Genomic DNA, 20,727 nt, shown 5'->3' on the forward strand with positions numbered 1-20,727 from the left:
GCCTCCTGTGGGCCCGCGCCGCCGTCGCGCGGAAGCGCACCGGAGACTGCGCTGCGCTGCGCCTTTCCCACGCGTTGCGCTAACGGGGAGGCCGCGCTCACGAGTGGGGGATCCCCGCCCCGGCTCCATGAGCCCCCGCCCGGGCCAGGGAGGAGCGCCCTGGGGCTGCCCCGTGCCCGTGGAAACACGCCCGCGGCCTCGGGCAGGGCGAGGCGGCACAGGGCGGACGGCAGCCTTTACTCAGTGCCCCGACACGAGTGGGCAGGTTCCCCCGGGGCGGCGGAGAAAGAAACGGTCTCGTTCTGCGTTTTTGCAATTTTTTTTTTTGCATGTTAAAGAGAAGGAGGGGGCGCTGTGAAGCGGGGCATGAGGGGCATCACGTACAGCGCGGCCCCCGTGGCCCCGGGTGTCGCACGTCGGGGGCTCCCCGCGTCCACGCCGCCCGTCTTCACGCGGCCTCGTGGGCGGCCCCACTCCCCGTGGGTGCTGCCGCAGGTGTGGAGCGGGAGGGGGGCGTGCGGCGTCGGGCAGCCTCGGCCGGCCGGGGCTGCAGTTTTGAGTCCGGGTGGTGGCTGCTCTGCCCGGCGGGAGCGAGCTTCTGCGAGGGTGGAGGCGTGAAGTACCGCCAAGTCCTTTCGCTTCAGGGGGACATCCCTGCCTGGGGCACGTCCCAGTGCTCTGCAAGAAATGGGCAAGACAAACCAAAGGAGAGGGCTGGGTTTGAAGATCAAGTTCTGTTCCGGCCGCTCCTGAGCTGGCCAAGTGCAAGAGAGCAGAAGCCCATGTTACCCCATTTTGCGTGGCACAGAAACAACATGCTCCCCTCCCTTCCCGGGCTACAGGACAGCTGCTGCAGCCGGGAGTGCTTGTAGATGCCTCACAGCCACGTCAAGAGCGGGGCAGGCGGCCAACAGGCCCCAGCGCTGCCAAGAAGGAGGTGAATTTTCCATGAGTGACCTCAAGGCGAAGCACCCAGGAACGTTTCCAGCATGCTGCCCAAGCACGCAGGGTGCCATTGCCTTGTGCTTACCTTACAAGTTGGAGTCATAGGCTGCATTGGTGAAGATGCCCGGTGATCCCAAGTCACTAGATAACAAACACAAGAGTATAAAGTTGGGGTAAAAAGGCATGGGAAAGCTCACGTTCAGATGAGGAAAGCACTCATGTCTCTTACAGAGATTCTCCCAAGGGGCTGCACAAGGACGGGGTTACGTCCTGCAGAATTGCAGGATTTTGGAGAACATCAGTTAGCAGAACCTCGTTAGCCCCCGAATATGCTCCCACTGCATGTAAAAGCAGCTCCACGCTGGCAGATCTGGGTGACGGTGAGAGGGTGACCACAGGGACAAGGTCTGCCCCATCTGCAGGGCACAGCATGGGCAGAGTGACCCTCCTGCAGAGCATGGCTCTTACCTGGTGGGACTCAGGAGCTTCTTCTTCTCCTGTGCTAATGGTGTTGAAACGTCCATGGGATGGTACGGATACAAAAGAAAGAACCAGATCTTGTTATTGAAGAACGTGAAAAGCAGACAGTATCTGACAGATTGAACTGAGTTTGGCAAGCGTGGGACTTGGGGAAGCCTGTGGCCCATGCCTGCCTAGTTACAATGTTTTTCTGCCTTTAGTCTTCAAATCTGGCTGCTGGCACTTTCAGCTGGGTGAACTGTCAGGGAGGTACTTCTGGATCAACAGTGACCCACAGCAATATGACATATGGAATGAGAAAGTCATGTTTTTAAGCTCCTGTGACCAATCTGCCCTCCCCTGGGACTCTGTAACCACTTTGTGTGAAAGTCCCCAGCCAAAGCTGCCGCTGGCTGTAGCGGGCACTTCTGTACCTTTGTCACTGAGCCGCTTGACTAGGAGGATGATGAGCGCCCCAGAGAGCACGATGCCTGTTGCCACCAGAGCAGTGCTGCTGCTGTAAACCAGCACTTGCTTGAAGAAGGAGGCAGCATCCTCTGAAACAGATGCACAAACCCACGTATTAGAAAAAGTTATCAGAAAGACTTTGTGGAGCCAAAGCTGCCGGAGTGCCCACCACTGCAGACGTGTGCCTGAGCCCCTTTCCCAGGGAGGGGGGAGAGAGCCCTGCAGAGAGGAGAGGGCTGCAGCCAGCACAGAAGCAGTAGCAGAGCACAGGCCCCGTGGTACCTGCACAGGCTGGGGGATGGTGGGTCCAGTTCCCTGTGGCCGCACACCAGAGCGCCTCAGCTCCCATCCGAACAAATCCCGCCTCGCAGGAGAAGGCACACGTGGAGTTGTACGTGAAGTTCCCGTGAAAGTGAGAGCAGTTTATCTGGCCTCTGCTGGGAGCATCTAGCACCGGGCAGCTGACGGCTGGTGGGCGAAGCACAATGGTGGGATTAGTAAGATGGGGCCACTGGCAGCAGGAGGAAGGGATGAGGGCGTGTGGGCCAGGATGGGCAGTGCTAAGGGTAAGGGGATCCTGGGGAAAGTTAAAAGAGAGTGGTGGGGACCATGCTGGCTATGGTGTGACTGGGCAGAGCACCAGAAATGCCAGTTTCCAGGAGACTTCGAGGAGAGGAGGAGATTTCAGAGGGTCAGCACCCCAGAGTGTGGGGCATCCACTGTAAATATCCGTGTTGGGGATGTCACAGAAAGCATCAGGATGAGGGGTAGAGATGGAGAAGGCACATCACTGTCTCATTACACAGCTCCCTCCCACTACCACTGTCTCCAGCCTGTGCACTCATGATTTGGCCTCCTCTTTTGCAACAAAATGCTCCTCCAGGACAGCAGAGAGAGCCGGGGGCCTGCAGAGGGGACGTATCTTCACAAGGATACTAGATCCAGACATGCATGAGATGAGCGTGTACCTTCACATTGCGGGGGTTGCCCAGTCCAGTCCCCCGTGGCCGTGCACTGGCGGCTCTGTGTCCCCGTCAGCACAAAGCCCGTCTGGCAGGAGAAGGTGCACATGGAGCCAAAGCTGAAGTTGCCGTGGAGGTGGGAGCAGCTGAGCTCTCCCCAGTCTGGAGCACTGAGCACGGGGCATGCGACGGCTGCAACGGGAGAGCAGGTCTCAGGACCAGGACCATGGCCACGCTGGCATCAGCGTGTCCTTGTCAGCGCCTGTGCCTGCTGGGTGGGGGTGACGGGCACAGGGCCAGGCCATCCTCTGGGAGCAGCTGTCCTGAGGGTTGAAGACCTGGGCAGGCAGGTGCAGGCGGACGCGATCCCCTCTGCTCAGTGCTGCAGGGCTGTTGGTGGGGGACGCGCGGCGTGTGCCAGCCCTGGGGTGGGCTGTGAGCTGGGGGCAGTGCCAGGGGAGCCGCAAGTGCTGCAGGCTTTGCTGGGGCTGAGGGGTGCAACGGAAAGGCAGAGCACAGTTGTGAGGCAGGACTTGGGGCCCCGGACAGAGATGTGCCAACAATTTCAGCCACGCACTTGCAGCTCTGCAGCCCCGTCAGCAGAAACTCAGTCTGACAGGAATAGGCACATGTGGAGCTGAAGCTGAAATTGCCATGGGGCTGGGCACAGGCTGCATGGCCCGTGGCAGGGGCAGCCACTATGGGGTATTTGATGGCTGCAAGGGCAAAGAGGATACACATGAAGGAGGAGCACGGGGACTGCAAGGCTGAACTGCAGGATCTGGAGGACTTCACAGGCCAGTGACGCGCTGAGCTCCAGCATCAGCCTGTACCTTCGCATTGCGGGGGTTGCCCAGTCCAGTCCCCTGTGGCCGTGCACTGGCGGCTCTGTGTCCCCGTCAGCACAAAGCCCGTCTGGCAGGAGAAGGTGCACGCGGAGCTGAAGCTGAAGTTGCCGTGGAGGTGGGAGCAGGCTGCGTGGCCCATGGCAGGGGCGGCCAGCGCGGGGCATTTGATGGCTGCAAGGACAAAGAGGCACGTGTGAGATAGGAGCATGGGGACTGCAAGGTCAAACTGCTGGGACCGGAGGACTAAGAGGCCCAGGAGCATCCCAGTGTCACCGCAGACCTGTGACGTGCTGAGCTCCAGCATCAGCCTGTACCTTCGCATTGCGGGGGTTGCCCAGTCCAGTCCCCCGTGGCCGTGCACTGGCGGCTCTGTGTCCCCGTCAGCACAAAGCCCGTCTGGCAGGAGAAGGTGCACATGGAGCCAAAGCTGAAGTTGCCGTGGAGGTGGGAGCAGCTGAGCTCTCCCCAGTCTGGAGCACTGAGCACGGGGCATGCGACGGCTGCAACGGGAGAGCAGGTCTCAGGACCAGGACCATGGCCACGCTGGCATCAGCGTGTCCTTGTCAGCGCCTGTGCCTGCTGGGTGGGGGTGACGGGCACAGGGCCAGGCCATCCTCTGGGAGCAGCTGTCCTGAGGGTTGAAGACCTGGGCAGGCAGGTGCAGGTGGACGCGATCCCCTCTGCTCAGTGCTGCAGGGCTGTTGGTGGGGGACGCGCGGCGTGTGCCAGCCCTGGGGTGGGCTGTGAGCTGGGGGCAGTGCCAGGGGAGCCGCAAGTGCTGCAGGCTTCGCTGGGGCTGAGGGGTGCAACGGAAAGGCAGAGCACAGTTGTGAGGCAGGACTTGGGGCCCCGGACAGAGATGTTCCTGCAGCTTTGGCTGCAAGGTTTGCATACAGACACAGAAAGACAGCAGGAGACCTGGAGGCACCAGTGTAGGTGCTGGTAGAGGAAGAGACTTTGGGGTTCCCGTGAGACCCGGCAGAGGGGTTTGCCAAGGAAGGGGTGCTGATCAAGAGGTGCTAGTTGTCGCTGGTGGCTGGGCAGCGATCCTTGGCTGGACCTCAGGAAGGGGCAGGAGGGCCGATTACCCCAAGAAGAGAGGAGTACCAGCAAGCAGAGCTGGACGGGAGCAGTGCCAGAAGGCCGGGTGTTGAAGTATAGGCAGAAGCGCTTCCCTTGCTGGCCACAACGAGCAGAGCAGGGTGGGAGGGCACAGAGAGCTGGGCAAGGCATTCTCATGGGACACACTGGGTAAGGAGCGGGCAGCAGCTCCCAGGGGTTTGTGCCTTGTACTTGGACAGGGAAAGGACCCTCTCCACTTTAAACAGGAAGCCTAAGCTGCACCAAGAACAGGCTTTCCCACACACCCTGCTTAGCTCCCAGCACCCAGGCCCCCGGATCGGTTACTCAGAACAGCCCTGCTCCCAGCACCCTGCAGCACTGCAGGCATTGCCCCAGGCCAACTGCACCCTCCAGCAACAACCCCAGTTCTGGCCAACTATGGCAACACAGATCCAAATTACAGCTGAGCTCAAGAGCAGAGGACCAGACCAAGCACACGCCACAGATGGGGGTACAGTTCCCATTAGAGAGCGTGAACAGGCTATGCACATGCCGCGATACAGCATGCCAGAGTGATTCGTTCTGTAGAGCTGACCGTGGAGTAAGGCACCAGCATGACTGGTGGCTTTCGCTGGGGACATGCATATGTAATCCAGAGACAGCTCTGCCCAAGCTGCCAGAGCTGGCAGCTTCCACCCGATTTTACACGTGCCTGTGCACAGTCAAGTCGGGTGCCCCCTCCATGGTTGCACCAGAAGGCTCCCCGTCTTTCTTACCGTCCTTCAAGACCACAGGAATCTCCTCCTAGAGTACGCTGGGCTTTCTGGTGGCATAACTAGCAGCTTCGGCATCACAGTGCAGCTCTGCCTACAGCCTTGTTTAGCACCAGTTTTGCCATGCCCTAAGAGCGGTTCCTCATCAGGGTGCAGTGCAAGTGAGGACAAGGTGTGTGCCCACCTGTGCCAAGAGCTCTGGGGCCTCTGGTACCATTGCGTGCCTTCAAGGCCTTGGCTATCACACTCTGGTCTCCTAGAGGAATGCACCTATAAAGCTTTCTCAGCTACTCAGTAGAAAAATCTGGTAGTAGCAATTTCAGCAGCAGTTAACAGTTAAACGTGTTTGGTCCCCCCCAGGTTACAGGTAAGGGGCCTCTACCTTCGCATTGCGGGGGTTGCCCAGTCCAGTCCCCCGTGGCCGTGCACTGGCGGCTCTGTGTCCCCGTCAGCACAAAGCCCGTCTGGCAGGAGAAGGTGCACATGGAGCCAAAGCTGAAGTTGCCGTGGAGGTGGGAGCAGCTGAGCTCTCCCCAGTCTGGAGCACTGAGCACGGGGCATGCGACGGCTGCAACGGGAGAGCAGGTCTCAGGACCAGGACCATGGCCACGCTGGCATCAGCGTGTCCTTGTCAGCGCCTGTGCCTGCTGGGTGGGGGTGACGGGCACAGGGCCAGGCCATCCTCTGGGAGCAGCTGTCCTGAGGGTTGAAGACCTGGGCAGGCAGGTGCAGGCGGACGCGATCCCCTCTGCTCAGTGCTGCAGGGCTGTTGGTGGGGGACGCGCGGCGTGTGCCAGCCCTGGGGTGGGCTGTGAGCTGGGGGCAGTGCCAGGGGAGCCGCAAGTGCTGCAGGCTTTGCTGGGGCTGAGGGGTGCAACGGAAAGGCAGAGCACAGTTGTGAGGCAGGACTTGGGGCCCCGGACAGAGATGTGCCAACAATTTCAGCCACGCACTTGCAGCTCTGCAGCCCCGTCAGCAGAAACTCAGTCTGACAGGAATAGGCACATGTGGAGCTGAAGCTGAAATTGCCATGGGGCTGGGCACAGGCTGCATGGCCCGTGGCAGGGGCAGCCACTATGGGGTATTTGATGGCTGCAAGGGCAAAGAGGATACACGTGAAGGAGGAGCACGGGGACTGCAAGGCTGAACTGCAGGATCTGGAGGACTTAGGGGCCCAGGAGCATCCCAGTGTCACTGCAGACCTGTGACGCGCTGAGCTCCAGCATCAGCCTGTACCTTCGCATTGCGGGGGTTGCCCAGTCCAGTCCCCCGTGGCCGTGCACTGGCGGCTCCGTGTCCCCGTCAGCACAAAGCCTGTCTGGCAGGAGAAGGTGCACGCGGAGCCGAAGCTGAAGTTGCCGTGGAGGTGGGAGCAGGCTGCGTGGCCCATGGCAGGGGCGGCCAGCGCGGGGCATTTGATGGCTGCAAGGACAAAGAGGCACGTGTGAGATAGGAGCATGGGGACTGCAAGGTCAAACTGCTGGGACCGGAGGACTAAGAGGCCCAGGAGCATCCCAGTGTCACCGCAGACCTGTGACGTGCTGAGCTCCAGCATCAGCCTGTACCTTCGCATTGCGGGGGTTGCCCAGTCCAGTCCCCCGTGGCCGTGCACTGGCGGCTCCGTGTCCCCGTCAGCACAAAGCCCGTCTGGCAGGAGAAGGTGCACGTGGAGCCAAAGCTGAAGTTGCCGTGGAGGTGGGAGCAGCTGAGCTCTCCCCAGTCTGGAGCACTGAGCACAGGGCATGCAACGACTGCAACGGGAGAGCAAGTCTCAGAGTCAGGACAGAGATGAGATTAAATCCAGGGATAGGGCCCAGAATTACTCATTCATTCCTAATTAAATAAAATTACATCTACAGCAACACATCCTTGATCTACCTCCCTCACCCAGATGCTAGAAGGAAGGCCTCACTCAACTAGATTAATGCTCCATTTGCTACAGCAATTTCTCCCACCAGACCCATGGTGTGACTAGGTACAGCTGCTGCTCTGCCAGTGCCTCATCTATCCCCTGCACCCTGCAGATCACAGCCCGCACGGCTCCCGCAGGCCTGCGTGCCTCCCTCCCCAGCCCCACAAGCGTCAGCATCCTCCCAGACCTGCCTCCATTCCCATCATGGTGGCAGGAGGAAGGACCTGCAATGGCTTTGGAGCCACATCAGACCGTGGCAGGATCACTCTGCCTGATGGTGGCACATTCAGCCTCTCCACAGCAGGATCCTTTTCTTATTCTTGGACTAAAACCAACTGAAAGTGTTAGAACAACTTTATTATCAGCAGGGGCAACTTGACTGACTCACTTTATTCTTTGGAAAGAAAGAAAAAATAAATCATATTTAAGCCCAACAGGAAAAAACAGGCTAACTCTGCTTGGGAAAACCAAAACTTTGGGAAATTGAAAGGCCTGCAGAGGGGAGGGTCGGAGCTGCATGTTGGATAGTGCACACGGGGACTTCCACAGTGGCTGGAGGCTGCTGCTGACCCTGCCGCTGCTGCGACACTGAGCATGGGACTGCCGCATCACGGCTCCATGCCTCAGTTTCCCTTTACTGTAGGAAGCTTTGCTGGTCTCAGGCTTAGAAAGGCAGATCCCAGGGTGGACTACTGTGTCCCATGTCAAGGCCGGGAGCAGACTTGTCCTGTCCTGGTGCAGGGCTCGGGACCTGCCGTGTGGGGAAGATGGAGCAGGGCTCCCGTGGCCGCCCAACGCTGGAAAGCTCAGCACAGCTCTGGGCACCAGGACGCTGCCACAGCCCCGCAGGGGTGCCGACAGGGAGGCTCTCTCTACTCCTGCTGCACAACACGGTGCCACTTTCTCTCTTCTGTGGCTTTCTCCTGAGTGCTAGTTCCTGCCTCGCTCTGTCCCTCCCAGCTTATCTAACCGCATCTAACCACAGCTTCTCCCATGCTATCTGCTGCCCAGCACTGCCAGGATACACCCTTCCTCCGGCTGCCTGACAACATCTTCCCCTTGCTCTTCTCTCGAGACTCCCAAGATGCCAAACACCTTCGCGAGGCTGACCAGAGTGGCCTGGGGACGCCAGGTGTAGGAGCAGGCAGCTGGTGCCTCCAGAGGTAGCGGAGGGGCGAAGGCGGCAACTCTGGACCTGTGATCTCGGCAGGGCAGGTGCCACTGCAAAGGCTGGACTCAGGATGGAGCAAGCAGAGACGAGGGGAGACGCAAGGAGAGCGGTTTGCTTATCCCCAGGAAAGGGAAGGGAACGCTGGGTACGTGGAGACAGGAGACTTGGGTCACCTGGACTGACATCCCACTGTAAGGGACACCCTGCTCCCACCAGCCCCAGGAAGCCTCTCTCCCTGGCGAGGGGGCTCATTTGCAGCCATCAGGCAGCGTGAGCTGCTGCGGGGTTTGCACGTTGGGAGCAGCGGTGTCCCAGCAGCATTGGACCTGGCCTGGGCAACCGGTGATCCTGGTGACCATTTCTGCTTGAGCTCCAAGGCTGCCCCAGCCAGGGGCAGCACGAATTCCCGTTCCCATCAAGGCTGACTCCTTCTCTGCTTCCCAAGGCTGGCGCTGGAAGACAGCCCTGTCTCTGGGAGGAGACACGCTCTGTGCCCAAGGCGTGTGCCTCAAAGCAGCGACGGGTGACCCACGTCAAGAAAGAGCAGGAGCCCGAAACAGTTATCACATGACCGATCTCCGAATCAGCAATCAGAACATAGCATTGATTGGCAAAAAGTTAAATTAAGTAGAAATTCTCCGAGTCAAGACTGTTTTGTCTTTAACAAGGGGCTGGCAGGTGACAAATAGGCCTCGATTCTGCTCAGCTCAGAGGATGGGAGTGCAAAGATGAGTCGCTGCATGGGAGGCTGGGGAGCTGGCTGCACACACCGGCTGCACCAGAACAAGCTCTGCAAGGGGCAGCTGTTCGGGCAGCCCAGTGGCAACCCAGACGGAGAGGTGATGCGCTTTGCTTTGTGGGTGCAAGGGGCTAACACAGGCTACAACATGCAAACGCCTGCCGGCACCCTGTGCTGCAATACCCAGCCGCCTGCAGCATGCCCTTACCGTTCTCGCAGTCACGGCCATGGAAGCCGGGCTGGCACTCGCAGCTGTAGTTCCCGATGGTCTCCACGCACTCACCACGCTGGCTGCAGGGCAAGGGCTGGCAGGAGGCTGTGGGCACACACCACTGTGAGGAGCCACCCAGGCTGGGCTCGGCAGCACCCCGATGTCCCCACAGAGATCCACAGCCTGGGGCACCCAGGTCGCCACACTCATATCACTGCACCCCAAAATGGGGAGAGGTAGCAGCAGCAGGGCTGAGCCCTGCAGGGACTCGGGCTCCTGAGCCGGCTCGCAAAGCTGCCCCATCACCATGCCACCCCAGATGCCAGCAAGTCCCACAGCACCCTCCCTGGTGCTGGCCCAGGTCCCCCCGCCCAAGCCACCCACCCCACCACGGCCCGCGGGCATCACCCTGGTAGCACAACGCCCGTTTCCTCTTGCTGCAGGGCTCGTCGTTCCACTTCCCCGACTCGCGCTGTCTCTTGATGTAGATCTCCACGCAGTCCTGGTTGGAGCCCTTGTTGTTGGGCTCCTTCTCAGCCCAGTTCTCCGCCTCCTTTGTCAGGGCCTTCCTGGTGCCCACCCAGGTCCAGGTGCCATTCAGCTTGCGAATGCCGATCCAGTAGTATCGTGAGTGGAAGGGCAGCCATTGGTTGAGGTACTTGATTTCGTTCTTGTTCTGGATGGCCACGAGGTCCGTGAAGTAGGTCTGGCAGAAGTTCCTCGCCTGCTCCCATGTGTAGTCCTTCTGTTCAGTGTAATTGTACTGCCAGGCTCCCACCTCGAGCTGCGCGATGAGGCCTGCAGGAGAGGACAGCAGTGCCACCACATCACTCATGTGGCCAAGTGGCTGGCAGAGTGGGGCTGGCGAAAGCACAGAGCCAGCACGAGGGGTGAAATCCCAGACACCGCAGCTCCGCTCCCCGACTGAAACCTGCCTGGCGTTCACTGACTCCACGATCATCTCACACCACCCCTGCAAAGCACAGAGAGGCTGCGTGCCACTGTCACTTGGGAAGACCCACAAAGGTTTCCCCAAGAGGAAAAATAGTATCAAGATGTTTCCTTAAAAAAACATTTCCCTCCACAGGTGCAGAAGTGTACCACTTCAGTTTTTCGCTTTATATTTTCACATGAGTCAGCCTGGAGCAAGAAAGAGCAATGCGCACTCCTCTCCAGCGAAAACCTTTGGTTCCTAAGGTGCTTTCAACTAGCTGCTAACCTAAGCTAGAGATGGTCTGAAGAGTCTTGTAAAACTCAACATTGCAAAACAAAGTCTTGCAAAAGTGAAGGTCACATGCCGGTCATGCCCACCAGGCAGGGCACAGCCAGAGATTAACTGGAACCCACACCCAGAAATGGAGGGAATTTAGCTGAAATGCTGCTTCTATTTTCAAGATTTCTCACCACAACTTGATGCAATCAAAAGTTTTTAGCCACAAAAAAAGCTTCCTCCCTGTAATCAGGTATCTCCATAACTGCAGAAAACTGTCTGAAATAAAGATGGAGATCACAGATCGCTCCAGACAGTCAGCCTGGGGTACACCTCTCTCTCAAGAGAGCATACCACATCCCCTCATTATGAAGGCAAAGGTCTGGGCATAATAGGTTAAACGCAAATTCAGGGCTTCCCAGTTCCAACTGGGCTCATAAGGAAACAATAATGCACTAAAAATTTCCATAATTTGACTATTTTTCTTCATGGAAGATCAAACTATCCATTTTGTTAAACAAAATTGAAGCTGAGGAAAACCTAGCCTTCAACAACAGCCCTCCTCTTCACTCCTTGTGAGTTCAGGGGGCCTCCTGGGAACCTGCCTGTCCTCAGCTCCCACCGCACAGAGCCTGAACCCTCACCACCTCTGCAGCACAGCTCAGAGCAACAGCTCCTGATGCCCTCACACTTCCCATCCCCAAACCAAAAAGGACCAGGAAATCCATCCACTGCTTGCCAGTCTTCCACGGTCCCTCCTGCTCCTTTCTGCCAGCTCACATACTAGTAACAGCATCTCCTTTCCAGGAGCACTGCTCATCCCCACACCTTCTACTCCTCTCTGTTCCTTCTCCCCAGCCTTTTATCAACTCGCCCTGTCCCACCTGCAGCTGAAAACCTCACACCTGGGTGCCGCTTGCCTGGATTTTGATTCCTCTGCTCTCCCAGGCAGCCCCACCATGCCTCCTCCCCACACAGCGCTTGAGAGCATCTGCAGCGCTGGAGGATGGTTTTGCATGCTTGTTTTTCCCTCAGACCTAAATCTCGGTCTCCTCCTGATATTTCTGTGTTTGCCTCTGTTCCTTAGATGTATCACAAAAAGTCACTTGAAAAATAACCCAGATTGCTCAGGGTCTAAGCCCAGTATCTCTAGGGACAGAGCAGGTAGCAGCAGGTCTTGCTCTGTACAGTGCCGATGTGCAAGCGAAAGCCTGTCCTACAGGCAGCCAACCCAGCTTTCCCAAAAATAACATTAATTTCCTTTTCTCATTTCTCTTGCTGTCCCCGAGACCCACTGCTTCTCCTGATATGTGAATCAGCAGCTTTAATTCAATCCAGCCCATACGCCTGTGGCTTGTGTTGGCTATGTCCACGCTCGGCTCTTCAGCACAGCGCCGGCAGGAGAGCTGCTGTTGCCTTTCTCCAGTTGAACGAAACTAGTGGCTCTGAGAGGAAATGTGAGGATGGGGAGGGAGAGACAGCGTGGGGTCCCCTCGCTGCCCAGACAAGGCACAAAACAACTGCGGCTGGCAGCCCTGGGAGGCTGGTGGCATCCCAAAATGAACATCACCCGTTGCTGCTTCCCTGGACCCACAGGCAGGAAGGTCATGCTCAGCCGGCTGAGCCCGCAGCAGGCGCCTTACCCCATGTAACGGCAGTGATGCCCAGGTAGCAGATGCCACGACAGCTGAGACCCCGGGTCCTTGCAGCGGAGCGCTGTCCCATGGCCGTGCCCTGCATGTCGGGGAAACAGGCGTGAGCGGTGGCGCGTCCCAGCCTGGGGCTTTGCCGGAGCACAGCTGGGTGGTGGGGCGGCTGTGCCCGGAGCACAGCTGGGCAGCGGGCAGGGCTTTGCCGGGGGCACAGCGGGAGCTGTGCCCGCAGTGCAGGTGGCTGCAGAGGAGTCACTAAGTCGCCCGCAATGCCCCCGACTGCATCTCGCCCTCACCCCATCCGGGAGCCGCGGTCACCTGCGCTGGCAGTGCCCGGGGGCCCTTGCTGCCCCGCTGGCGTTTCTGCCGGGGGAGCCCAGTGCCCGCAGGTTCCCGGCAGCGCCTGCCCGCAGCCCCGCGGTGCCCCAGCCCCGTCCCCGGGGAGAGGAGTGGGACCTACCATGCTGGCACCGCGCACGCACCCGCCGAGCCGCGCCTGGCCCCCACGCTCGGCGCAGCTCCTCGCACTTCCTCCGAGCGCGCAGCGCAGCGCATCGCATCGCCTCCCCCCGCGGCCGCTTCCCCTGCCCGGCCCAGCCCTGCGCCTGGGTCTGCCCCGGCCGCTGCCTGGCATGGGTCCCGCGGGCACGGGGACGCGGGGCTCCCGGCGAGCCACTGGCCCCGCTCCCGGCTCACGAGCGAGGGCTGCCAGGTCTCCCCGTCCTCCAGGAGCGCAGCGTGTCCGGTGCGCGGGAGCGGGCCTCGCTGCCTGCCAGCGCTTGCATATGCTCCTTGTTAACGGGCTTTTTGCTCTGGCTGCGAATTTTCACATATATTGTTTGTGAAGAATTAGTTACACAATGTGTTTTCCTGTCTCTTCAGCCTTTATTAGTAAAGGTCTAAGAACAGGACAGAGGAACTTCCCCCCAGTTGTTAATACCGTTTATGAGCTTTCACCAGTGCTTTAGAAACATCCCCCATTGTGTCCATCTCCTCTGGGATCATTCCTGAATCATCATTAATCTTTTTTTGCCCTGTTCTTCTTCTAAGTAAAATTGCCTTGGCAGGGTTTTCTGCAGAATTATTCTGCTCACTTCCAGCTAAAGCCAAAGTGAGAACTTTGCAGGTCACAAGAACTTTCCAGTTGCAGAGAAATTATTGATGCTCCAGTGGGAGTAATACTAGACAAAAGGAGGAACCCATCCCACAGAATCTGTAATCTACTACAATGAGTTTATACTTGGCTAATATAAATCAAACTCAGTTCCTGTTGCTTGTAATCTTCCTTGCAATATGTTTTACTGCAACTGTTTTTATGGTAGTGTTCAGTGCTCAGCCTGTATTTATGTCCAGTAACTCAAACTCACTCGTTTCACAGGAGCTCATGTGCAGAGGGCATGCAAGGAAAAGGGGAAAGCAGGCAGAAAGGCTGGGTGGCAGCCAGCGGGGCAGTGGGGCCTCTCTGCAAAGCTGAGGTCCGCCCGGACAGGTCAGGAGCTGCGTCTCCCGTGCGGTGGGAGCCGTGGACCCACCAGACACACCGTGAATCAGAGGTGTGCTTGACTCTGTACGCCCAGAGAGGGGAGGAGGAGAAAAATAGGTTGTGTCCCCTGCCAGTTTCACTTCTGCTGCGACAGGGCATGGTAGGACAGAGCTGTAGAAAAACATATATCCTCCCTTATTTTTGTAACTGCAAATAATATCTGGTACTGTTTTCAAAATGGAAACAAGGTGGCAGAGACCCAGAGGCTGCTGTTGTGAAGCGCAGAACATGGCCAAGAACCGGCGTATTTGTGGTGGCCGGGGGCTCATCCCGCCGGCGAGCGGCTCTGCCGGAGCACCCTCTGGCTCGTCCTCCTCTGGGATCGCAGCCCGGCTTGGCTCTGCCAAGAGCTCGATGCAGCTATTTCCGAGGAATCATGGAGTGTTTACCTTGTGGCTTAGAGAGGGAAAGGAGCTATCAGCATCACCCGGGTTGGCTCGAATCCACCGCTTTGCAAGAATCGGAAGCGTGCCTACCCGGAAACGGCGTCTGCGGGCTCCCTGGGCTCGTGCCCATGGCTGCGCCTCTGCCCAGGCACCCAAGGGCTGCGCCGAGGTTGCTTCGCAGGTGGTGGAAAAGGGGTTCACGCAGCAGACGGCAGAGACAACCTGCACCAGCTCTGGAGCTGCGCCTGCCCAGGGAGGGGGTTACGCGCCCGGGGTCCTTTCGCGCCCCCGGCGGTCTCCCAGGTCCGCCCCCCGGGAAGGTGCTCCAGCTGCAAGGCCCTGCTGTGACCCCCCGTGTCCCCCGGGGAGCGCCCAGGACCCAGAGCAGCGAGACGCGAGCGAGGTGCGCAAAGGGGCTACCCTGCCACCGCCACGCCGCCACCCCCCGCCCCGCACGGGGCACGCTCGCGTTGCTTTTGGCAGAGGCGCTGTCCCACGGTGGCACGGCGTGTTCCCCCCTTGTGCAATGTTCCCCTGCAAACCGCACGGGAACCGAGTCACCCTGACACGGCCTTCCCCGGCTCGGCTGCTGCCAGCGATACTGCGAGCGCCTTTCCTGGGCAGCGTGCGGCTGCCGCCAGCCCCCGTCGTGGAGCGGAGCAGGGCAGGGCGCAGCAGCACGGCCCCGCCGCCCCCGGGCACAGACAGGACTGGCGGCACCTTCGGTGGCTCCTGCTACAGCACGCAGGAGCATTTTGGGGCAAGTTATCCCTGCCCATCTGCCCTGCTAACGCCTCTCAGAGATGCTTTGTGTAACCACTCCTGCAGGAGGGCTTTCTGCCTTGCACCTCCTCGGGGTGCTTGTGACCGGGAGCCTTTTCAGGCGGTGCCTTCAGCCGTGCACCAGCCCTGCAGCGGGAGGGCAGCCCCAGCCTCGCCAACCCCACCGTCCTCCCCGTCGGAGATAAAACAGGTCCATCTCCCGGCTCCCGCAGTGGGGCCTGCTGGCACCAGGTTGCAGAGAGCCGGCGTGCCACTGCTGCCCGCACCGCGTGCACCGGCCCCGCAGCCCCCAGCCAAGTGCCTGGCACGGAGAAGGGTTTGCCAAACAGGATGTCAGAGGCGTAGGTAGCGCTGAGGTTATCTCACTGCTGGTGTGGCATGGAGTAAACAAGCAGCTCTGCCCACCCGGGGAATCCCAGGCAGCGTGCCTCTGCCCGTCTCCGCGAGCAGCCATGGGGCTGGGCCACGCTGAGCCCCCTGCAGACCCGTCCTCCCTGTCCCGGGGGCCTGGCGTGCCGGCACCGTGCACCCTGTGGCTCTCCTGTAGCATGGGACGCAGCGGCGGCAGGAGGTGGAGAATAGTGCGGATCTCAGTGCGCAGCACAGCAGGCCACCAGCTCCCCGGACCTCACCACTTGCTTTCATCACCCATCTGGACAACCTAGCTTGACGTGGTGATTTCCACCTTCTTACGTCTACTAAAATGAGCTCCGGGATGGAGTCCCTCATCCGTCACTGCAGCCTGCCCAGAGCAGGCGGATGAATGTCCTCAGCATGGAGAGTCTTGTCTCCATCCAGAGCCAGCCCTTGTGGAGCAAACAATGTCCTCTTCTCCGGCCAGGAAATCCTGAGGCAACCCCTCTGGCACTTAGTAAGGGCAGTTGTATTTTTCCCTGATAACAGGAGCACTCTTGAGGAGGCTCTTCACCCTTTGGCAGGCCAGGGCTGAGCTTTCCTCTTCTCAGCAGGCCTGGGCAAACGCTCTGTCTTGTGCCTTCTGACCTGTTTCAGTGCAACCAGCAGCTTGGTGTTTTGTCTCCTGGGATCTTGGCCATCTTTCTGCTGCGAGTAGCGGCTGTGTCCTGTGACTTGTCGGTCTCTATTTAAATTGCTGATTTGCTTTTCTGCAGGTAGGGTGTGGGTTTTACTTCCCCTCACACTTTCCCAGCAGGTCTGCGTGTGAGGCTAATGCACCAGACATTGAAAAACTGTCTTCTGCATGGGGCACCTTCCCGTGCTTGTGCAGGCACTTCTGGGCGCACTCAGTGTTCGGTGTACGGGGATGCTGAGGCATCTCCTACCTGGGCCATTTAAGGGTCTTGCTGCATGACTGCCTGGGTTTGAACAGGAGCCTCATGAGGTGCAACCAAGGAGGGTTAGGGCTGTGCTTTAGCCACTGGTCCTTCCAGGCAGGCATTATTCGTTAGGGCTGTTTTGATTAAAATGAGCGGGAGGTCCAGCTCTCTGTACACGGGGATGGGTCAGCAGCGGGCCGCATGCTGGGGGCATAACGCATGCTGGGGGCTGCCAGGCCACGCTGTGCTGCTGCTGGCACCTGCGTGGCTTCGCTGCTGCTCACACCTGTGCACCGAGTGCACAGACCTCAGCTCCCACTGCCAGGTGGGGGAAGGCACTTCTCACCACTTGGCATTTCCTTGGTTTTGCTCCACAAGTGACCATGTCTCCCTGCCCGGCCCAGGGACGTCCTGGTCTCTGGAGGGACAGGAGATGTTGAGGCTGGGGCTGTGGTGGGTCCCAGGTCCTGCACTGAGCCCTGCCGGCTCCTCCGGGGCACCGAGCCGGACCTGACTGTATTGCGCTGTCTCCCCACAGGAGTGCATCTGTTTGGCCTGCTGAAATTGCCTCATTCTTACAGTTTTGACTTTTGGGGAAGGTCCCTGCAAGAAAAAAAAGCAAAATCTAAAATAGCGAGGGGAACCATGTTCTTAACAATTTATTGCCACCTTTGAAATTGCTTCCTCCTCCTCCTCCTCCATATTCTGACCCCCTTACACCTCTGGTTTAAGAGCAAGGTGGTTAGAAACACCAGTTTAGCTGTGTTTTGACAATGGAGAGAGGGATACAGGCTTTTTAATTGCCGAACAGCAAAAGCAAAAAGTCTTTTCTGCACTATTCTCCATATTTTTGCTAGGAAATGTCAAGAAAACATAGTAAGTGCTTTCCTAGCTTCTTTTAATTTTTAATTCCTGGTAAAAGGAAAATCACTACTTTGCAGAGAAGCTTGCTTCTCTGCAGCTGGACTTACCGGTCCCAGAAGGCTGGTGGTGCCCCCTGCTCCGCTGGGGCCTGGGCTGGCCTCGCCTCAGGTGGGAGCTGGCATGGCCCCGCACCGCGGTTGTGCCTTGCGTCCTCGCAGGCGAGGGAGCGAAGTGAAGGAGGCTGCAGGCCCTCGCACAGCAGGTCCCCAGGCCAGTCGCCTCCAGCCGCGGCCGCCAGCGGTGCCAAACCCGCCTCCGTGCAGCCGCCGCAGACCCAGGCGGACGTCACACCGCCGTCACGCGCCTTCCTAACGCAGCGCAAGAGCTAGACACACGCTTTTGCTGCAAAGGTGCTGACGTCCTTCGGCAGAGGCACGGGGCCGGCAGCGGCGTCCGGCTGGCCCGGGGGACGGCGGTGCGGGTACCGAGGGATGCTCTGCGCGCCGGCGCGCCCCGGCTCCGCTGCCGTGCGGGTGCTGCGGGGACGCGGGGGACGGCCGCCGTGCCCCACGGCGCGTTGCTCTCCACGATGAGGCGGACGAGGTCGGCCCCCGGGAAGTCCATGATGACGACCCCCCAGCGCACGGCCTGCCCCGAGCGGCGCTGCAGGTGCCGGTGGCAGCGGGGGTTCACAAACCGGGCCACCTCGGCGGGGCAGGTGAAGAGCCCGTTGCCGGAGCAGAAGGTGAGGTGCAGGGTGGCTGGGTCGCCGCCGGCCGCCGTCTCCAGGTGCTGCTGCACCTGGGCCCACTTGCGCTGCAGCGAGAGCACGTTCCAGGCGTCGCTGACGCTCAGCCGCTGGTAGGGGATGCCCAGCACCTGCCGCTGCAGCTCCTCCAGCACCACGATCTTGCCCCTCGCCTGGCCCAGCGTGGGCACCTCCTCCCGGCACCACACGCGGCCTCCTCCCTCCTCGGCCAGGCAGCGCCGGAGGCGGGCGGCGAAGCCGGGCCGGCCGAAGAGGGGCAGCTCCTCCTTGATGCGCACGAGCACGGCCTCGCGGGGGTGCGCGCGGAGGAAGCGCAGGGCGCGGCGCAGCACGCCCCCCAGGCTGGCCCGCTGGAAGGCGCAGAGGTGGTACACGAGCAGCTCGCCCCGCTCCAGCTTGCACCGCACGTCCAGGAAGCGCACGCCGGCCGCCAGCTGCGCCTCCAGCCCCCAGCTCTGGCACCGCAGGCGCCGGCCGCCGAACAGGCTCAGGGAGTCGTGGGTGCCGGGCACGGAGAGGCAGGAGAGCGGCAGGGCGTCGGGCAGCGCCGACATCCAGTCGGGGCGGAGGGCGGCGGGCTGGGGCGTGCAGTCGAACGCCGCGCTCTGCCCGCGCGCCGCCTCCATGGCGTGCTTGGGAACAGAGCCGGTGCCCCGCGTGCCGCGCCGGCCCGGCCCGGCTCCGCTGAGAGGAGAAACAGCACCGTGAGCCCCGCGAACCCCGCGTCCCTCTGAGAATCACCCCCCACGCTGCCTCCCCTGCCCCACAAACGCCCCCCACCGAAAGCCTCCAGTTCCCATCTTCCTGCATCCATCCCCCAGAGTCCCCCGGGGAGCCCCGTCTTCCCACCGCTGCTTCCCACCTGGATCTGCGTGCAGCGGCCGGGTCCAGCGTGCCAGGCGGGAAGCGTAGCCCGTGGGCGCAGGCTGTGCACTGGCAGCCGCAGCGGGATGCTGGCCATTAACTGGGCGGCCGTCATGGGGCACGTCACGCCTCGCGTGCGGGGCACGCGCGCCGGGAATCCACCTATCATCCTTGGCAAAGGAAAGCGCTCGGCTGACAAGCCAGGCTGGAAAACTGCCTGGTGGATGCAGCCTTTCGGGCCGCTCCACCTCCCTTCCCAGGAATCAGGACAAACTGGATCCGGCGCCCGGCTCCCCGGGACTCCTTCGCCAACGCGCTCGCCCCAGAGCCGCGGCCGTGGCCAGCTCCCACTCTGGGGCTGCTGCCTGCGGCGCTGCCGGGAGCGTGGCGGCAGGGCAGGGGCAGGCAGGCGGGCCGGGGGAGCGGGGATGGTGGCACGTGGGGCCACCTGCCGAGGCCTCCTGAGGACGCCTTGCGGCACAGACCCTGCAGGAAGTGGCTCCTGCACCGTGGCCTTTGGTCACAGGGTGCCACGTTCATCTGATGGCTGCTTGATGCCAAAGTCACTGCAAGGCTCTTCCTGTTTGGGAGGGCACAGCTGGCTCATGCCAGCCCAGCGGCTGTCCTGGGTGAGGTAAGAGCCCTGAAGCCATGGCCGGGCCGGAGTCAGAGCCCGTGCAGCTGATTCACATCCTGCTCAGGGGCTCAGCCACCGCTGTCCCTCCCTCTTTGCCACCCCATTCAGCATCTTTGTGATGAGAAGCTGCATGGCAGGTCATGGACCCCTCTAACTATCCCTGATGCCAAGTGGAAGAACAAGAGGGAAGGAAAGTAGTGCACATCTGTCCGGGTGTCCACATGCGCTTACAGCATTGCAGAACTGAGGAGGTCAGGAGGGACCTCTGGAGATCACCTGGTCCAACCCCCCAGCTCCAGCAGGGCCACCTAGAGCAGTTTACCCAGGACTGTGTCCAGTCGAGTTTGAGTATCTCTAAGGATGGAGATGCCCCTACCTCTCTGGGCAACCTGTTCCTGTGTTTGACCATATTTGCAGTTAAAAAAGGTTTTTTCTTATGTTTAAGTAGAATTTCCTGTTTTTCAGCTTGTGCCCACTGCATCTTGCATGTCACTGGATACCACTGAGAAGAGGCTTATATGGGAGATGCTCCAACCTCTAACTCATCTTCACGGCCCTTCGCTGGACGTCTCTCTTGTACGGGGCAGCCCAGCGCTGAGCAGAGGGGAAGGATCCCCTCCCTCGCCCTGCTGGCAACGCTCTGCCTCATGCGGCCCATCCCACCAAAATACACACACGTCCACATGCCAGCACATGTCCTTCCGCGGGAAAGTTTTGCTTCATGTGGGAAATGGCGCTGTTTAAGCATTTTATCTGTCAACACAAAAGTTCCTGGCTGGACTGAAATAATTCCCAGTCTTTGGCAGATCGTCATAATCACAGGCCCTTCCGGGGATCGAAGGAAACCTGCTGCCAGAGATGCACCAAAATGCGCACCGAGTGGGAAGCAGATTTCCTTCCATGGGGTGTTTTCCAGACGGACTACAAATTGCGAAAACATCAAAACACTGCCCTAAGTCGACACGCTGTGACCATTACCTGCTTCTTACACAGTGACATTAAAACCCGGCATTTTAACAGGGAAGGCGGCGGGGGGGGCGGGGGGGGGGGGGAACGGCACCTCTTCGTGTCCTACAGCAAAATCGCCGATTTTGCGGCTCGGGGCGCGGAGGCAGGGCCAGCGTGAGCCCTGACAACACGCGACCGCGATGGCCCAGCCCAGGAAGGCGGTGCG

The 20,727-nt window shown here is 60.0% G+C and overlaps 2 protein-coding genes across 3 annotated transcripts; both read right to left on the bottom strand.

The window, feature by feature from the left end:
- Positions 1-324: 324 nt before the first annotated feature.
- On the bottom strand, positions 325-13,001 carry LOC112997400 (E-selectin-like). 2 transcript variants are annotated; one of them, XM_064515744.1, is made up of 15 exons: positions 12,873-12,941; positions 12,404-12,494; positions 9,959-10,348; positions 9,548-9,655; positions 7,083-7,268; positions 6,754-6,939; positions 5,900-6,085; positions 3,997-4,182; positions 3,668-3,853; positions 2,841-3,026; positions 2,155-2,340; positions 1,839-1,961; positions 1,414-1,447; positions 1,031-1,086; positions 325-678 (listed from the first exon to the last, which is right to left on the bottom strand). In XM_064515744.1, exons 1-14 carry the CDS (start codon positions 12,873-12,875, stop codon positions 1,032-1,034), a joined length of 2,106 nt encoding a protein of 701 aa, XP_064371814.1. In that variant the 5' UTR covers positions 12,876-12,941; the 3' UTR covers positions 325-678; position 1,031. The 2 variants fall into 2 exon arrangements, with proteins under 2 accessions (XP_064371814.1, XP_064371813.1); XM_064515743.1 differs by lacking the exon at positions 2,155-2,340 and having other exon boundaries at positions 12,873-13,001.
- A 4,627-nt stretch (positions 13,002-17,628) lies between these two features.
- LOC112997385 (1-phosphatidylinositol phosphodiesterase-like) lies at positions 17,629-18,678 on the bottom strand. Its single transcript, XM_026123392.2, has one exon. It carries the CDS (start codon positions 18,676-18,678, stop codon positions 17,629-17,631), a length of 1,050 nt encoding a protein of 349 aa, XP_025979177.2.
- Between the last annotated feature and the right edge of the window lie 2,049 nt (positions 18,679-20,727).

This window comes from Dromaius novaehollandiae, chromosome 8 (genome assembly GCF_036370855.1).
Source record: "Dromaius novaehollandiae isolate bDroNov1 chromosome 8, bDroNov1.hap1, whole genome shotgun sequence".
Lineage (NCBI taxonomy): Eukaryota > Metazoa > Chordata > Aves > Casuariiformes > Dromaiidae > Dromaius > Dromaius novaehollandiae.

Bases quoted from the DNA above. Each gene is read 5' to 3' on its own strand.
- LOC112997400 (XM_064515744.1), bottom strand. The intron at 4,183-5,899 runs GTAGAGGCCCCT...CTCCCGTTGCAG, and splicing joins GCAACCCCCGCAATGCGAAG to CCGTCGCATGCCCCGTGCTC. The intron at 1,448-1,838 runs GTACAGAAGTGC...CAACACCATTAG, and splicing joins CAAGCGGCTCAGTGACAAAG to CACAGGAGAAGAAGAAGCTC.
- LOC112997385 (XM_026123392.2), bottom strand. From the start codon at position 18,678: ATGGAGGCGGCGCGCGGGCAGAGCGCGGCGTTCGACTGCACGCCCCAG.